A 20,498-nucleotide genomic window follows, 5' to 3' on the forward strand; every position below is an offset into this window, starting at 1 on the left:
CAATAAACAAAGAATTTTACAGTGCATAAATTATGTGTCGTTGTAACTAACGTTAATACATGATAAGGCACCATACATGGTCTATCCATTTGAAGGATTTCCATAGCTTAGTTCACCACACCTTATACTTCTCAATAGATTACTGAAGAAAAAAGAGCATGGCAAAATTTTTCCCGGTTAAGGCACATATAACTGTAAGAACACTTTCAAGTATGTTTTGCAAATGCCAGATAATCAAGAGTGTAATCTGCTGTTTTTGTCAACTTTTGTACGAAGTTCAGTGGAATATGACAGATCCAACGTAAAAGGTTTAGCAAGATGGTAGATCATTAATTATATATATATAAGGTTAGTATTCACTTGTGTTTGGGATTAGCTAGCACCAGAAAACTTATTTAAAGCTTGACAACGGCAAACGTCAACAAAGAGTAATATATAAACTATTACACACGAGTTGGTATGCTGACTATGTGTAGTAAATGTACTGTGATGTGTACAGGTAATCAGGTTAATCATGAATCGCCCATATGTGTTGTGAAGTTTACGTGCCTCCATGTAGTGGGTTTTGTTAGACAATGTGTTGATCTTTGCTTTCTTGTTTTAGGGTCTCGTTATAACAACTAAATATTTCGATTTAACGACTTATTATATCGTTATAATGAATTAGTATATCTTCATAAAGACTTTTACATGTACCCTGTTTAAGAAGCTAGAATTTTGACTGATATTTTCTCATTATTTATTTATTTTCAGTCAACGTCACATGAGCGTGCGTGTAAAACTGTTGAATGAGGTAATGGAATGTAAGGAATGTGACGATTGAGATGTCAGACGATTTAATTTGTACCACAAACCTTAAATTTGAATTGACTTTCATGTTAACTACGTTTTCTCCTTTAACTGACGGTCACGGTCCGGTGATTTCCATTGATTAAATCAGTGCCTCTGGCTATAACACACAGCGACAGGTAACAAATATACATGTACATATTAAAGGTAAATCACACACGGTGATGTCAGAACAAAGACACGTGAATTAGCTGTCAGTGTAAACACGGACACACATATGGTCTGAAGACATTCGTATCGTCCACAAAACGGACTTCCGAATAAAAAGCAATGAGTGTAAAGCATCCACCTGCTCGCCACATCTGAGTGCACACTTCCATATAACAGGAGTCGGTGATCCGTAACACTTTAAATTCTATATCCTGTTTTTACAGCTTCTGTTGTGTACAACCGCCCAAATCGTGACAGGCGTCAACAGTAGTACTAACAGCGCGCAAACAGACTGTGCTGGATAGATGCAACACCCGCGACATTTTGTATTTCGTTTTTAAGTTATCAAGGTTTTATCATAATCATACGCATTCATATATATGAGTACGATTTAGAGTGTGACGGTTTACCTAGCTGTGGTCCGTGTTTGGTTTTTAAGTCATCAGTGTATTATATTATCCTAAACCACTACGCGATAACGAGTCGGAGTGTGACGGTCAGCCTGTGGCCCGTTGTTTTTATTTACCATGGTTGTGTAATACACATCAGTGAAACAGAACACATTTGTAATATTACGAATTAGAGTGTGACGGTACAATTATTATACATATAGACGACGCCGGATATGGCTCCTCACATTGGACTTAATGACGTCCCCGGTTACATCCTCCCGGCACTAGTTATCACTGTATCGCTTTATTGGCTGTGGAGGAGGGAGATGGCACGAGTTCCCGGTCCCCGCGGTCTACCGATCATCGGAAATATCCCCCAGGTGGCGGGCGGAGGGTTCGATCAGAAACTACAAAAGTTCAGAGACCGCTATGGTAATATCTTCAGGCTAAAGTTAGGAGAAATGACCACTGTGTTCGTATTTGGACTGAAGAATATCGAGGAGGTTTTACTCGGACGAGATGAAAACTTCGCTATGAGACCTAACTGGTTATATATCCCTGATAAAGTCATTCAGAAGAAAGGTAAGATTGTATCTGCTTTACCTAAATGATTACAGCAATATTAATTTACAATGAAACTTGTTAAAAAGATTATCCAGGTAATGAACAAAAGGTTTTTGCCCAACGTTATACGTATGTTAAATTGGTCATATTAAACAGGTGGTCTCTTTACAGATGTAGTCGGTCATGCAATGAGTCCATATACGTAATTACATGTATATAAAGCGATTAGCTTTAGGTAGTTTTGTGCGAACCGATATGTTCAGCTATTGGATGTTGTACCGTTAACCCACATAGTACATTTTATTGACAATAGCTATAACGGCGGTGTGTGTGTTCAGGAATCCTGATTTTTCTCTATCGCCAATAGCCGTTAAATTACTATACTTTATATCGTGTTGATATATATATGTAATATATGACGCCATTGAGTTATAACCGACGGATGTACTTTTCGATCATAGTCGGTTAATGTATTTGCGTTCAAGTCCCACCTCCCGACAAACGAGAAGTCATCATACAAGTATCACGAGATACACGCGCATACCATCATTACTACAACATCAGAAGTATACGTGGAAATTGCTTAACGAAACCACGTTACTTCCTACTTAAGCTAGAATATGTGTAGGATATGTATAGATTGATGAGGAAATGAAGCCTGGTATGATCAAGGATATACGTCCTTGGTATGATAAATTATACAAACATATCATCATACATCATCATCTACTCATAGAAAGGAATTTACACAAACTGTGAGTTTACGATGTTACTAAATCATGTATTTTATTACGTTATTAGCTACATATATATATATATATATATATCAAATTTAACATGCTTCTTAATCACAACTACAAAATAGTGTTTACACTAAAGTAACGGATACATGTATGTCTGTAACTGAGGAAAACTTCATAGCTTTATGAAAAATGTGACCTACAATGTGCGCGAGTCAGAAAGTCGTCCGTTTTTTCCATTAAGTTATGACGGCATCTCAGCAGGTATCCGCAGCTCTGAGTGTCTAGTGATAGCCAATGTAATATAAAATAGTTTTAAATCACCACACTTCTTCTGTGTATGTCTAATTTACCAGAGGTGTAATGTTCTGTACTGGTCTAGCCTACAGAGATCAAACAGACCATACAATCGGTCAGATAAAAACCAATCTGTTATATTCTTCAGGTCGGGCATTGTCCAGCTACAAAAATATAACACAAGTCATGAAAGAAGGCTTCCCGAAACAAACATTATATCCTACAATGTAAGACACTATATTCGATTTATTTTATCCAACTAGTTTGTAGCAACTAAAGTCAGAAAGAAGGCTTGCGATAATTCATAGCAGAACATGAAACGTACTCGAAATCTAAGTCTATCGAATTAACATTATATACCCTACAACGTATAACACTGTAGCCATGTATTGTTACATATCCATCTAGGTTCAATAGTTTAACATGTAATCTTAGAAGTCTGGTTTGTAATATATTGTATAGCTAGAGAAATATTTATCATAATGCTTCTAACAACCTTCACATTTCTTTATTCAATTCCATTAAAGTGCAATGTATAGAGAAACATATTTACGACATTCAACAAATACAATTTACAAGGAGGAAACATTGCAGAACATTTTTTATTTAGAACCTTGATTAATTTACATACATTTCGTATTGTTGTGATATTTGACTTCATTAGCTGTAGAGAATAAGTAATGTTCACATATGTTGACCATGTCTTGTAAACAATAATCAGTTAAGGATTATTTCACTAGAAACGAATTCAACATCAACTGCACAGAGAGGAACTCCATCCATCACCCCCATTAAATCGACCAAAGCAAGATTTAATCTTAAAATGACTCAAGTCTGCACGACATGTTCAACATATGTGAAATTATAGTTGGCAAGTGGCAGTTTACGATCTCTTTAACTAAGGTAATGATATGGTGTTTTCCAATAAACACACGCAGTATACTGTATCTGATATTTACAGTTGTGTTCTACTAGTAGTTACTGAAATACAACACGTTGGTGCACCATTAAAACATTATGTAAATAGCTTACAGTCGAAATCTAAAACCATTCCAACAAAAATCATTTCTGTTACAATTAGTTTGACGTTGACACCTAGTTTGACTTGACTATAGTTTCGAACGATCTAAAAGGGCGTATTGTAAGTTAAAAAAACTGGTATGATGTTACTCCTAAAGTCATGTTACATGTATTAGCCTTGCAACCATTGCCAAATTAGCCAAAATTAAAGTTTATCCAACTACTTTATTCGGATGTGAGATGTCGCTCCTGGATATTTAGAGATAACGAGCTCAGATTATATTGTTTAATCTGGTCATTGCTTAAAGATGCTCCACCACCAACAGAGCATAAATGATATTCATCACTTGAACAATAATTGTTGTTTAATCGTGTATGTATATGTCTGATTAACAGAAAAACAATACATGAAATAATTTGTTTTGCCTTTGGTGCATGCGTAATCAGTACTTCATTTCATATAGGATAGATAGGATAGAGTGCCACGGATTTTTTTTCGGGATGCAATTAATTTTTTTTTGTAATATGATTTTGAAGTAAAATTAGAAGCTCAAACTTTCCAATGGTGGTAATGGTGTAAAGTAAGTAACTTTTTTAACTGAAGAAAAATACTAAATCTTCTGCTCCTGTTTTTGATAGTGAAAAAATACCATTTGTCAGCGGTGGAGCATCTTTAAGTAAGAGAACCAAGACTGACATGTGTGTATCATTGCTTGGTTGGTTTACCATTGAATCATATATTATTATATTGACAACAGAAATGTATTGTTTGTAAGACCAATTGTTGCCATGGATGGTAGTTTGTAATACATAAAAAAATTCATTAGATTTGTTATGTATACTTTGAATGCAAAACAAAAAAGGTTTTACACCAGTCGTCACTGAATATTACAACAAAAACGTGTTATATGATATCTTTTTTGATTTTATTTAATCTTGTACTTCTCATGGGACAAATAATGACGAATACATGTTTATAAAAAATGTATACAGACAACTATCACGATTTAAACGATGTCAAATGATTTATACTTAATTAGATTCAAAAAGTATTCATCTTAAAAGCAGTTTGCACTTTTGAAACTCGCTGTAAGGTTCCCACATTTTGAATGTTTATGTGAACTCTTGAATATCAAATTGAATTGAATTATGTTAATATTGTAAAATACGTTTTAATGATAATGTAACCTGTATAATTTTACATTGCGATAAAAATAGCGAAATTTGCGACGAATACTGGCGTTTATTTGTCAATAGAACTGAGTTCGAATTCATGTTATCGCCCCATAACATATCAGGTTTTGATTTATTATACATTGTTATGTCCCTATGCAATCGTTTCTATATAAACTCTATTGACAAAAAAGCCACTAAATGAACTGTTCCGTCGAGCGGTCCGAAGAACTGTTAAAGACCGGAGTGACGTCACAATGGGGTATTACAAAACAGTTATCTACTATGTTATCGGGCAGCAGATGATTTGTTGGACCCTCAAACAAATCATTTGTTGCCCTCAACCCCAATCAACAACTGTATACTGTTGGGTAAAGACTAAGCATTTGATTATTCAAATGAAGACAAACAGTGATTTATATTTGTAGTCCAATTTGGATGTTTCTGTACAAATAGATAACTATTATTTGTCCGTATAGATAAGAGGGGTGATATCCCATGTTTCCTTATTTTTGTATAAAGCAAAATCATTCCGACATGATACAGTGTCAAATAATTCATCATTTACCAGTGGGCGTAGTCAGTTTCAACAAAATATAATAAGATAGTCATGTCAGCGAAAATATTACTTATAAGAAATTACAATTTCACTACAATTTAATGTATATTATTATATTCACGTGGACTATGCGGATACACATGTGTACCAGATCAAATGCCATTTCATTTCCTTAACCGAGATAAAATCTCTATTAGAGATAAAATCTCGATTACAATGAGTCTGTGGATATCTTCCTCATTTACCAGTCACTTCAGACTCTTCACCCACTTACTCCACTTCACTTTATAAACCACATTGGCCATGTCATTCGTATCCACGTTCACATATCAAGTCCTTATACCATGCATGCTATTCATTTGCTCTCGTGGGGAGGTGTTATATCATTACTTTGTGTGTACTTTGTGTGTGAAATTAACGCCGTTTTATATGATGTTAACATCAAAAACAACTGACGTGGAAAATCGTACGTACCTAAAAAGACGGATATGCGAAAAGGTTTATCCGGTTAAATGATTTACACAAAAGTGCCAATTAGACATGTAATTAAGCATCTAAGTGCATTCGGTTGGCAATTATTGGAGAATTGATGCAAAATGAAGTCCTTTAATTCGATAACAAATTTCTGACAAAATCCCAATTTGATTTGCATTTATAAAGAATAAACAATTTATTACCGTCAAGGACGGAACAGCCATTTCCGTTGGTGGCTGGTACAATTGTGACGTCACAATAATAAAGTCAAAATTAGCAGATGGCAGTTCATGCACTAATGAACGCCAAGTGCGTTTGGTAATATGGCATGAGTGTGTGCGGTGAAAATGTAAATATTTCCCGTTGCACGCCTGTAATCATTTGTCTGTTTGATTCAGCAAGACAACACTTTATATTAATCAAAATTGGCTTTCTGCTAAGACTTAAAAAAAAAAACAATTTCATAGGGTTCTCGTTATGATTAACATTCTGTCGGGAGAGGTTGTCCGTGTACGGTACGAGAATATTGTTATAATGTAGTTTAGTAAGCACTTAATTTCAGCTAAAGTGACATTTTGTGTGTACTTCTAGACTTAGCATACAAATTATGCAATAATGCTTTAATTTTTTACACATGTATACTAGTTATCAGACTAAAGCATATATACAGTTACAATTTTTTTTCCACTTTTAGGTCTTATTTGGACGAATGGCGATATGTGGCAGAAAATGAGAAATATAATGACCACTACACAGACTTCTCCGGACAGTGGTCAGCACACAGAAAAACAAATATTGGCTGAAGTGGAGCATGTGTTCAATATCTTGTCTACCGGAAGTGACCCCGAAAGAAACGGAATTGACCCGAATGAACTGTTCGGTGCTTCCACTTTTAACATCTTGTCATCGTTTATATTCGGCCAAAGGTGAGTCTGGTAACAATTTTAGAACTACTTAAACTATCCCCGATTAAAATCAATTAAAAGTGTAATAGAATCGTTAAAGTGTGCTGGTAACGTTGTTATTACGGTAATTATAACCTTACCAAATTGATAATTTCTTCTAGAGGGTAATTTTGCTATTTTTACTTTCTATAATTGATAAAAAATAAACTTGGAAAAACAATAACCCCGTGAATGAACGATGCATGTTGTTACAGATCAAATTTCTACTGGAACGAAACTGTATCCAAGTGATGGACATGTTCATAGCCATGTATCACTAGAAAGAATACCAGCCCACAGATTTACGAACATTCCCTAACTTAAGGAATCCCTAACTTGAGGAATCCCCTAAGTTAAAATTCCCATCACCAAAAGTTAAGCAGAAACCTTAAGAACAAAATCTGAAGGATCCTTTCGTAAAATCTTTCCTTTGGAGAACTTTAAGTTAAGGAATTCTTTAATAGACGTTGATGAAACTAGCCCAAAAGACCACCAGTATGTAAACAGATAAAGATATTAATAAATGGGACTAACTGGTATTCTTAATGGTCAGCTCTAAAAACAGAATCTGTCATGATAGAGGTTCTAGCAATACTATCCTCAACATCGCCTGGTATGTTTCAGTATAATGTACAATGACACTGTTTATACTTGCTATGTCCCAGGTTTGACGTGACAGAGAGTGACTACAGTCTGCTGAGGGACGGGATAGCTGATATCACAGAGCGAAATAAATCACAGAACCCAGTCAACATGTTTCCTAGTCTCGGGGCCTGTATGAGGCGTAAGGTACGGTCTATATAATATGGCGTTAGAATTGTACCTGCTGCCCCTGATCGTAAAGGCGACTAAATTTAGTATTTATCTTTTGATCATTCCTAACTGACTTTATGTTTCCTTATGCCTACCTTTAGCGCCGCCTGATCACTTAGCCTTGAGTGGAGCGTTCGCCCCTGTGAGGAAGGCTCTAGGTTCTGTCCCCTGGCCGAGACATACCAAAGTCTATAAAAGTGGTAGTTTCTGCTCCTCCTTAGCGCTCAGCAAACAGGGAGTGGGACGACTGGTTCGCTTCTTGTCAGTATAATGTGACCGGGTGGTGTGTGTTGCTTGGTGTCTCCTGAGGCATGCTTCAGTGATATAGCACTATAAAAAGGGCAACAGTTTTACTTTGCAAGAAGACACAACACGAACATACTATAGTCTCCAAAAACACGCATCTCGCACTTCATACACGCAACACACTGCATTCATGGGAGGCCGTCCTTACATGACCCTGGTTGTTAATAGGACGTTAAATTAATAAAACAAACAAACATCTGTGAGGCGTAAAGTAGGCTCTATATCATAGATCGGCCCTCGTGTCAACATGATTACTAGTCTCGGGCCTGTATGAGGCGTAAGGTAGGGTATATATCAAATATTAGTCCTCATGTCAACAATTGTCCTAGTCTTGGGCCTGTATGAGACGTAAGGTACGGTCTATGTCATAGATCAGGCTCTATAGGCGTTCGTGTTAACATTTTCCTAGTCTCAGGGCCTCTATGAGGCGTAAGGTAGGGTCTATATCATAGATGGGTTCTTCGTGTCAACATGATTCCTAGTCTCGGGGCCTCTATGATGAGCGTAAGATAAGGGTCTATATCATAGATGGGTTCCTCATGTCATTTTTCGTTCAACTATGATTCATCGTTGCATATGTTAAAGTATACAGTGTTTATTACTGAAACAACCTAGGAAAAGACGATATAATAAACTTGATTATGACTGCAGAGAACCAAAAACTGATCTCAAATACAAAGATCGTATGTTCAGTTTTCTCATTTATTATATTCCCTATATTAAAATGCGTGACATTTTTGTAGCATGATTGATGTGAATATCTATGAAAAATTTCTATAAAATTTAGCACTTTCTAATACAGTATGTTGGATACATATACTGCATTCTGTTAGTGTGATGGTAGTAATGCAGATCTCGTGACGTTTGTATCTTAAACTCCAGGGGAATGCCACACTTAAGCCATGTAAAAGCTTGACACTAACCTAAAGCCATATTAGCTGTTGGTATTCACTGTATCACTTATTTCAGAGAGATGCCGCCATCGACAAAGAAAACGAACTGTTCGCAATCCTTAAGAAATATTTGACTTCACATGAAAACAGTAGTAACAGAGAGTCCCCACGTGACGTCATGGATACCTATATCCAACAGACAGAACAGGAAAAGGACACGGACAAACCCAATAGAGGTAAATAGGATAACATGATGGTTCCCAAGTGTCCCCATACTTTATTGCACAACAATATACTGTTACACGCGCTTTAAAAAAATTGTTATACCCCTATAAATAGTGTCTATATGAACTCTACTGGCAAAAATGCCAAAGAACTGTTAAAATCGACTGTTAAAATGCGTTGTTGGACCGGAGTGACGTCACACCTATAATTCGTGACGTCAATGCATTGTTTTGAGTCAAAGGGTATAACAATACAGTTATCGTCTCTATTCGACTGGGCAACATATGATTCGCTGGACCCTCACACAAACTGCTGTCCTCGGCCTTCGTTCTCGGGCTTCAGTTTATCGTCGGGTCCAACCAATCATTCGTTGCTTTTCAACCCAAGTCAACAACTGTATACTATGATAGCGTGTAATATAAAATGTTGCGTATTTAACGGGGAAATTAAATACACGAAAAGGTATCGTTCTGATACTACTTTAGTGTTTATTAACCTTATGAGGATATATCATCGGGAATTTAGATTGCCGTGAAAAGTCAATCTTTTTCAAAATGCGATGTGAAATAAACGAAAATTTTCCAATTGTCAAGTATGTACGGTGTTTTGCAATTAAGTATAAGAAAACATCATCAGTATCTTGATCGTTAGTGTGCCTGTCTAGTGGACGTCCAGGTACATTTTGTAAATGGTACATATATGTATATCAACATAGCTCACTCCTCATTTTTGCCTTACCCTCTTGTCCAGCAGACATCAATCATATCTAATCTAGGAAATCCAATAAGAACTTTGAAAACTAAAAAAACGAGCAATAAAAATTAAAAAAAAAATGTGTTTTATAAGTACATTGAACGATCCTCTGTAATGATAACTGTTTAAAACGTCTTTTCAAAATAGAAGAAGGTAAAACTGCATACTTATCTGCAAAGACAAATCTCCAGATGTAGCTATATTTGTCACATGAATGAGTCTTTAAAACAGTGGTGACGCGGTCCAAGCTCACATAATCTTCCGCATACTTGATGCCTGAACAGCATTGATATGCTTATCATCAAGTATTTACATTAACTTCGTATTTCTTTACAGAAAACATTTCCTTTACCATAAAGTATTTGCATTAAATCCATCTCTATTTACAGAGAATAATTTCCTCAGGTCCATCATCGACATGTATATATACGGGTCCGAGATGACGTCATCGTTACTGCTTTGGACTGTGGTATACCTTGTCAGGTACCCGGATGTGCAACAAAGATGTCAACAGGAAATTGATTCAGTACGTGCAGTTACATTTAGTTTTATGTGGTTTTATTTTTTGACAATTATTTCCACACTTCTTTTAATTTGAGGAGAAATACGTAATGTTAATCAAATGAAAATACTACAATATTTTCAAAGAAAGCATTGGCATTACGTATACGAAAACCACCGAAAATATGAAATTTTCTTATCAGAAACTGACGCCGTACAAAACTTCTTACTACTGGAAAGTGAAATGGACAGATATCTATTGTTATGTCACGACCATATACGGAAGGTTGGTTTGTAGATGTCATTTTACTGTGACCTGGGTTGGTGTACTGTTTCTAGTGATTTGCTGAAGATCTAATAAAAGTGTCAGGATGGCAGTAATAATAGCTTTACTCGTTTTGTGAGTTCGATGTATTATAACACAACAAATCTAGCTTTACAAACGTCATCATGTACCACTGCATAAGTCCGGCTTCCACTTATAATTTCTAAATTTTAATCCGGTATTCATTTTAAGTGTAATTTGTATTATTGTAAGATGTCCTATCTGTCTAAATTACTTTGCACACTTTTAGCTCTCCAACATTACAACCATGCGGTCTGTCGTGTTACGGCATTACGGACGTTAAAATTAATGAAAATATGTCTTTTAAACAATATACAATCAATTGTCTCCTTTATAAACTCTACAAATGTCTTTTTTTGTTATTTGTATGAAAAAGTGGATGTTTTTGTAGTAATGTTTTGTTTGTAGATTGTTGGAACAGTAACGACGATGTATTGTAGTTATATCTTGTGTTTTGTAGGTTGTTGGGACCATAACGACGATGTATTGTAGTTATATCTTGTGTTTTGTAGATTGTTGGGACAGTAACGACGATGTATTGTAGTTATATCTTGTGTTTTGTAGGTTGTTGGGACAGTAACGACGATGTATTGTAGTTATATCTTGTGTTTTTGTAGGGTTGTTGGGACAGTAACGACGATGTATTGTAGTTATATCTTGTGTTTTGTAGATTGTTGGGACAGTAACGACGATGTATTGTAGTTAACGATGGGAAGTATTGTATTGTTATATCTTGTGTTTTGTAGGTTGATTGGGACAGTAACGACGAATGTATTGTAGTTATATCTTGTGTTTTTGTAGGTTGTTGGGACAGTATTACGACGATGTATTTAGTAGTATATCTTGTGTTTTGTAGGTTGTTGGGACAGTAACGACGATGTATTTTAGTTATATCTTGTGTTTTGTAGGTTGTTGGGACCAGTAACGACGATGTATTGTAGTTATATCTTGTGTTTTGTAGGTTGTTGGGACCGTAACGACGATGTATTTTAGTTATATCTTGTGTTTTGTAGGTTGTTGGGACCGTAACGACGATGTATTGTAGTTATATCTTGTGTTTTGTAGGTTGTTGGGACAGTAGTAACGACGATGTATTGTAGTTATATCTTGTGATTTGTAGGTTGTTGGGACCAGTAACGACGATGTATTGTAGTTATATCTTGTGTTTTGTAGGTTGTTGGGACAGTAACGACGATGTATTGTAGTTATATCTTGTGTTTTGTAGGTTGTTGGGACACGTGAATGTTTGTAATTATATCTTGTGTTTTGTAGATTGTTGGGACAGTAACGACGATGTATTGTAGTTATATCTTGTGATTTTGTAGGTTGTTGGGACAGTAATGACGATGTATTGTAGATATATCTTGTGTTTTGTAGGTTGTTGTGATTTGTAGTATATCTTGTGTTTGTAGGTTGTTGGGACAGTAACGACGATGTGTATTGTAGTTATATCTTGTGTTTTGTAGGTTGTTGGGACCGTAACGACGATGTATTGTAGTTATATCTTGTGTTTTGTAGGTTGTTGGGACCGTAACGACGATTGTATTGTAGTTATATCTTGTGTTTTGTAGGTTGTTGGGACCAGTAACGACGATGTATTGTAGTTTTATCTTGTGTTTTGTAGGTTTGTTGGGACAGTAACGACGATGTATTGTAGTTATATCTTGTGTTTTGTAGGTTTGTTGGGACCAGTAACGACGATGTATTGTAGTTATATCTTGTGTTTTGTTAGGTTGTTGGGACAGTAACAGACGATGTATTGTAGTTATATCTTGTGTTTTGTAGGTTGTTTTGGGGACCGTAACGACGATGTATTGTAGTTATATCTTATCTGGTGTTTTGTAGGTTGATGGGACAGTAAACGACGATGTATTGTTAGTTATATCTTGTGTTTTGTAGGTTGTTGGGACAGTAACGACGATGTATTGTAGTTATATCTTGTGTTTTGTAGGTTGTTTTGGGACAGTAACGACGATGTATTGTAGTTATATCTTGTGTTTTGTAGGTTTGTTGGGGACAGTAACGACGATGTATTGGTCTTATATCTTGTGTTTTGTAGGTTGATGGGACAGTAACGACGATGTATTGTAGTTATATCTTGTGTTTTGTAGGTTGTTGGGACAGTAACGACGATGTATTGTAGTTATATCTTGTGTTTTGTAGGTTGTTGGGACAGTAACGACGATGTATTGTAGTTATATTTCTTGTGTTTTGTAGGTTGTTGGGACAGAACCGACGATGTTGTATTGTAGTTATATCTTGTGTTTTGTATGTTGTTGGGACAGTAACGACGATGTATTGTAGTTATATCTTGTGTTTTGTAGGTTGTTGGGACCGTAACGACGATGTATTGTAGTTATATCTTGTGTTTTGTAGGTTGATTGGGAACACGTAACGACGATGTATTGTAGTTATATCTTGTGTTTTGTAGGTTGTTGGGACAGTTTAACGACGATGTATTGTAGTTATATCTTGTGATTTGTTAGGTTGTTGGGACAGTAACGACGATGTATTGTAGTTATATCTTGTGTTTTGTAGGTTGTTGGGACAGTAACGACGATGTATTGTAGTTTAATCTTGTTTTTTGTAGGTTGTTGTTGGGACAGTTAACGACGTTATATATTGTGTTTTGTAGGTTGTTGGGACAGTAACGACATGTATTGTAGTTATATCTTGTGTTTGTAGGTTGTTGGGACAGTAACGACGATGTATTGTAGTTATATCTTGTGTTTTGTAGTTGTTGGGACAGTAACGACGATGTATTGTAGTTTATATCTTGTAGTTTTGTAGGTTGTTGGGACAGTAACGACGATGTATTGTAGTTATATCTTGTGTTTTGTAGGTTGTTGGGACAGTAACGACGATGTATTGTAGTTATATCTTGTGTTTTGTAGGTTGTTGGGACAGTAACGACGATGTATTGTAGTTATATCTTGTGTTTTGTAGGTTGTTGGGACAGTAACGACGATGTATTGTAGTTATATCTTGTGTTTTGTAGGTTGTTGGGGACAGTAACGACGATGTATTGTAGTTATATCTTGTGTTTTGTAGGTTGTTGGGGACAGTAAACGACGATGTATTGTAGTTATATCTTGTGTTTTGTAGGTTGTTGGGACAGTAACGACGATGTATTGTAGTTATATCTTGTGTTTTGTAGGTTGTTGGGACAGTAACGACGATGTATTGTAGTTATATCTTGTGTTTTGTAGGTTGTTGGGACAGTAACGACGATGTATTGTAGTTATATCTTGTGTTTTGTAGGTTGTTTTTGGGACAGTAACGACGATGTATTGTAGTTATATCTTTGTGTTTTTGTAGGTTGATGGGACAGTAACGACTGTATTGTATTGTAGTTATATCTTGTGTTTTGTAGGTTGTTGGGACAGTAAACGACGATGTATTGTAGTTATATCTTGTGTTTTGTAGGTTGTTGGGACAGTAACGACGATGTATTGTAGTTATATCTTGTGTTTTGTAGGTTGTTGGGACAGTAACGACGATGTATTGTAGTTATATCTTGTGTTTTGTAGTGATTTTGTTTGGGACAGTAACGGACGATGTAATTTGTAGTTTTATCTACGACTGTGTTTTGTAGGTTTGTTGGGACAGTAACGACGATGTATTGTAGTTATATCTTGTGTTTTGTAGGTTGATGGGACAGTAACGACGATGTATTGTAGTTATATCTTGTGTTTTTGTAGGTTGTTGGGACCAGTAACGACGATGTATTGTAGTTATATCTTGTGTTTTGTAGGTTGTTGGGACAGTAACGACGATGTATTGTAGTTATATCTTGTGTTTTGTAGGTTGATGGGACAGTAACGACGATGTATTGTAGTTATATCTTGTGATTTGTAGGTTGTTGGGACAGTAACGACGATGTATTGTAGTTTTATCTTGTGTTTTGTAGGTTGTTGGGACAGTAACGACGATGTATTGTAGTTATATCTTGTGTTTTGTAGGTTGTTGGGACCAGTAACGACGATGTATTGTAGTTATATCTTGTGTTTTGTAGGTTGTTGGGACAGTAATAACGACGTTTGTTGTAGTTATATCTTGTTTTTTAGGTAGGTTGTTGGGACAGTAACGACGATGTATTGTAGTTATATCTTGTGTTTTGTATTGTAGTTATATATTGTAGTTATATCTTGTGTTTTGTAGGTTGTTGGGACAGTAACGACGATGTATTGTAGTTTATGTGATTTGTAGGTTGTTGGGACAGTAACGACATGTATTGTAGACGTTTTGTATTGTAGTTATATCTTGTGTTTTGTAGGTTGTTGACAGTGGGACAGTATATCTTGTGTTTTGTAGGTTGTTTGGGACAGTAACGACGATGTATTGTAGTTATATCTTGTGTTTTGTAGGTTGTTGGGACAGTAACGACGATGTATTGTAGTTATATCTTGTGTTTTGTAGGTTGTTGGGACAGTAACGACGATGTATTGTAGTTATATCTTGTGATTTGTAGGTTGTTTGGACAGTAACGACGATGTATTGTAGTTATATCTTGTGATTTGTAGGTTATTGGGACAGTAACGACGATGTATTGTAGTTATATCTTGTGATTTGTAGGTTATTGGGACAGTAACGACGATGTATTGTAGTTATATCTTGTGTTTTGTAGGTTGTTGGGACATTAACGACGATGTATTGTAGTATATCTTGTGTTTTGTAGGTTGTTGGGACAGTAACGACGATGTATTGTAGTTATATCTTGTGTTTTGTAGGTTGTTGGGACAGTAACGACGATGTATTGTAGTTATATCTTGTGTTTTGTAGGTTGTTGGGACAGTAACGACGATGTATTGTAGTTATATCTTGTGTTTTGTAGGTTGTTGGGACAGTAACGACGATGTATTGTAGTTATATCTTGTGTTTTGTAGGTTGTTGGGACAGTAACGACGATGTATTGTAGTTATATCTTGTGTTTTGTAGGTTGTTGGGACAGTAACGACGATGTATTGTAGTTATATCTTGTGTTTTGTAGGTTGTTGGGACAGTAACGACGATGTATTGTAGTTATATCTGGTGTTTTGTAGGTTGTTGGTGACCGGGCCGTAACGACAGCAGATAATAGTGATAGTTTACCGTACTGTAGGGCAGTATTGAGGGAAATACTACGTATATCTAGTCCAGGTAAGTAACATATTATGTCATATAGTCTACAAATATATCTAATGTGAACCCTAAAGTGGGAAAGGTTTCATCTTACTATCTCTTACTAGAAAACTACCCTGATCAAAGTAGATAGTCAAGCATTTTATTGCGTTTTAAAGATTAGGTTACTCGTTTTCTTTTTCATTTGTAATGCCACGGTTTTTTTTCAAAAACAGTTACTAGCTATATATTTTTTACTAATAAGGTCGGTCTCTAGAATCTCAGTGAATAACGGTTTTAGTTGGTATCATTAGATGTAACCCATTACATAACAAGTAATGGATGGAAGAAAAAAACCACAATGAAAAGTTTCCAAAAAAATTATATTTCATGTTTATACATTCTGTTTCGGACGGAATGCGCTATCTCACTTCATACAAGTCGGTCTTATTGTGATCATAGTCTTGTGTGATGTGGATATATGTGAACTGTATCTACAAAATGTCACGTTAGTACGATTCATAGATAAATAGTTTTAACGTATTTCTGCGAAACCATTTTTTTTTAATTAGAACATAACGGATTTTGAAGAAATAAGCGCAAAGATGAATAAACGCAGTTCTTACTGTATAAAAACATTTAGTGCAATCATATATAACTTTATAGGAGAAATAGCACTAAAATATTTTACCGCTAAACTATGTATGTCTACAGTAACAATTCAATGTTCTGTTTCCTTTGGCAGCCATCATGACAACACTTCACACCAATACAAAGAGCTCTGTTGTCGGAGGTCACGCGATTCCGGAACGTTCATTAGTCGTCTGTGACCTTCACAACCCCAGAATTGACGACACAATTTGGGACAATCCATTGGAATTTCAACCAGAGAGATTTCTCACTAAGTTGAATGAAGAGCAAGAACGAGTTGCCTCCCTTTCGTTTGGTTTAGGTACGTACTGTGAGATTGAGTTAGGTCATTTAATTCAAAGTAAAATGTAGCATACGCTAGGGATGTAAACAAATAGAATTGATTGTCTCTCAGCAAATCCTCAAATGTTAACGTTATTTGATTCCTGTGTCCCCAGTGACATTTGACAATAAACTCTTGCCCATGACAACAATATTCCATTGTTTCCTGTCTCGTCTGGTCGCGTACAGTCACATGTTAAGTTTTGTTTTCAATCATTTCAAACTATTTACCGAGTATAGATCGAACAGAGTGTTTATACATTGCTTTATTTGTAGGTACCTTTATGTATAATAGTTTAAAATTCAATAGAATGTAAAAAGATAGTGGAACTGATTTTTTGCAGTCATCTTGAAATTCAAATGGCAATCCATGTACATGAGTTTTGTAACTGTCATAGTGGTTCAAAATCAAATATAGAGTGAACTTTTTATCCATAGCTACAGAACGTGACCTATGGCGGTCGACAGACGCCGTGATTGTTTTAGGTTCATTTTGTCTTAAATCTTATATCATAAAGACACCATATGCAAAGTTTATGTTTTCCCCTTAATTTAACGATTTTGCCAAAGCAGTCGACCATTCTCTGTCATATATTCTGTACCAGAAAACACCAATTGTTTTTTTTAGGTCCGAGATGTTGTCCTGCTAGGAAATTAGTGGATACAGCACACTTCCTGTACACTATGAACCTCATACGTCACTTCCGCATCAGCCATCATGATGAACGTGCACAGATACCTCTGACGTCGAATTATAAAGGGGTGTCCTTGAAACCAACACCGTTCAGGGTAGTGTTTACACCACGGCAGCCACAAGGGAGTGTAAGCTGAGTGTATGGGACGGACTGAAAACCATCTGAGATTAGAACATTTGATTAAATCATAATAGCGTCCATAGATTTTTATAAACATGACTATTACAACATGTACAGAAAAGGTTTTTGTTTTGAAAGACGTAGATCCGTCTAACAACCACGGTAGCTCCAGTGATGACAGACAGCTGGACCCAATTTCATCAACATTACCGAAATTCAAGGAATTCCGTAACATCAAATTCCATAGAAAAGCATTCATTTACATTATTTACGTCCTCTTATTAAGTTATTTCTTTTCCTTTGTTAAAGGGCCACTACCTTTCCGAAACGGCTTTTAATTTTTAAAATAGGAATGTAAAATGAGACCGATAATTGTGTAGAGTCGCAGAAGTTATTAACTATACGTTTACTAGCAAACTTATCATCGCCTTCAGAACTATTTAATTAGAATAAATAAAATGTTAACGCGGGTCGTTTTATGTTTCCCGCCGTCGTCCTAAATGCCGCGCGGTAGTTGACTATCACTGCGCCAGACGACAAAACAGCGAAATGAATCTTCACTGTTATCGTACATTAGACAGGAAATCTTGCATATTTTTGGTGTTGTAACCTCATCTTAAGCCATCGATATATATTTTCTTTTGTTATTAATGTTTTTAAGAAACCTTTAAATTTTGCTCCGGAAAGGTAGTGGGCCTTTAATGGTTTCTATGAAAAAGTTAAGCAACGTTAATGAAACTGACCTGTCATGTGTATATGATAATGCTGAAACACACGACAGACGTATACAGTTGTACTTAGTACAACCTGATGTTACTTTGATGTCACGTGTGTGGTCACATTGTAGGGATCGTGGAATGTCCACAGGATTCCATGTTTAATGGTCAACGTTATAGATCAACAACATGGTAAGGACCATAGGCATCATATTATTGATAATATCATGGAAAGTTCATTTTCCTTGATTTGGTTAAAACAGATTGATTTCTTCAATTATGTTATGACGTACAATGAAGTGAACTTAATATTTCTTATCTCAACTTTGGTTTGTGTGCTTATATCAAATATTCCTGAACAACTGTTGTTTTGGTCATAACAAAGAAATGTTTGAAAGAAACCACAACGAATTGGTAGATAAAGTTTTCAAAGTTTTCGAAGTTTTCATTTTTGTTCGCCAAGACTCGCAAAAATAATAAATAAAACTTCTTAACTCGTTTCATAAAACCTCATAATATGAAATGAACGCTCATGTAAGATCTTTTATGTATATATTTGTTATTGTTGTTCCATATACAAACCAAGGATATTCTTACCATGAAATCTGTAAACCACGAAAAAGAGAGTACAAACGAGTCATTCTATACAGTACGAGAAAGTTAAGTAATACACATTATGTTAGTATAGATTATAAGACTCTTTCATATGTGGATATGAAGGATAGGGATATTCTAAACAAGGGTCAAAAATGTAGTAAAACCCGAGGCTTGACGATGGTTTTACAACAGTTTGTGATCCCGACGGTAGAATATCCCTATCCTTCATATCAACGTATAAAAGAGTATTTTTCTTTCATACCTCGAGATTTTATTGCTATTTTACTCCATCATTTCCGCTATTTTTTAAATAAATTCCAAAAAAACACGCGACTGCAATTAAATTCTCCATACATAAGAATTGTGTGATATTTTCAACTCACAATCCGTTGTTTGCATGTTTTAAAGTAAATGCAGTCTAGTTTCTGAAAAGAATTGTTTTGATTTAAAATTTATACCTAGAACATTTTAACTTTGTTGACGCTTTTACGTCAAGAGGCTTTATTACATGGGTAGTCATGCGATACAGCCTCAGGCGACATGAGTTTCAAGTTTCAGGTCTTTTATTGGCTGTATCAAAGATGGAGAATGGAGAACACACCCTTTTATTGGTTGTATCACAGATGGAGAATGGAGAACACACCCTTTTATTGGCTGTATCACAGATGGAGAATGGAGAACACACCCTTTTATTGGCTGTATCACAGATGGAGAATGGAGAACACACCCTTTTATTGGCTGTATCACAGATGGAGAATGGAGAACACACCCTTTTATTGGCTGTATCACAGATGGGGAATGGAGAACACACCCTTTTATTGGCTGTATCACAGATGGAGAATGGAGAACACACCCTTTTATTGGCTGTATCACAGATGGAGAATGGAGAACACACCCTTTTATTGGCTGTATCACAGATGGAGAATGGAGAACACACCCTTTTATTGGCTGTATCACAGATGGAGAATGGAGAACACACCCTTTTATTGGCTGTATCACAGATGGAGAATGGAGAACACACCCTTTTATTGGCTGTATCACAGATGGAGAATGGAGAACACACCCTTTTATTGGCTGTATCACAGATGGGGAACGGAGAACACACCCTTTTATTGGCTGTATCACAGATTGGGAAATGGAGAACACACCGTTTTATTGGCTGTATCACAGATGGGGAATGGAGAACACACCCTTTTATTGGCTGTATCACAGATGGGGAATGGAGAACACACCGTTTTATTGGCTGTATCACAGATTGAGAATGGAGAACACACCCTTTTATTGGCTGTATCACAGATG

General features: G+C 35.9%; 1 protein-coding gene across 1 annotated transcript; it reads left to right on the forward strand.

Annotated features, from left to right (window-relative positions):
• The first annotated feature begins 1,268 nt into the window (after positions 1–1,268).
• LOC138309830 (cytochrome P450 2B1-like) lies at positions 1,269–19,039 on the forward strand. The gene is made up of 8 exons (XM_069251068.1): positions 1,269–1,973; positions 6,913–7,144; positions 7,828–7,951; positions 9,251–9,410; positions 10,542–10,678; positions 16,042–16,138; positions 16,845–17,051; positions 17,700–19,039. The coding sequence occupies exons 1-8, from the start codon at positions 1,625–1,627 to the stop codon at positions 17,900–17,902; spliced, it is 1,509 nt and encodes a 502-aa protein (XP_069107169.1). The 5' UTR covers positions 1,269–1,624; the 3' UTR covers positions 17,903–19,039.
• The last annotated feature ends 1,459 nt before the right edge of the window (positions 19,040–20,498 follow it).

The sequence above is a fragment of the Argopecten irradians genome, chromosome 15 (assembly GCF_041381155.1).
Source record: "Argopecten irradians isolate NY chromosome 15, Ai_NY, whole genome shotgun sequence".
NCBI classification, from domain to species: domain Eukaryota; kingdom Metazoa; phylum Mollusca; class Bivalvia; order Pectinida; family Pectinidae; genus Argopecten; species Argopecten irradians.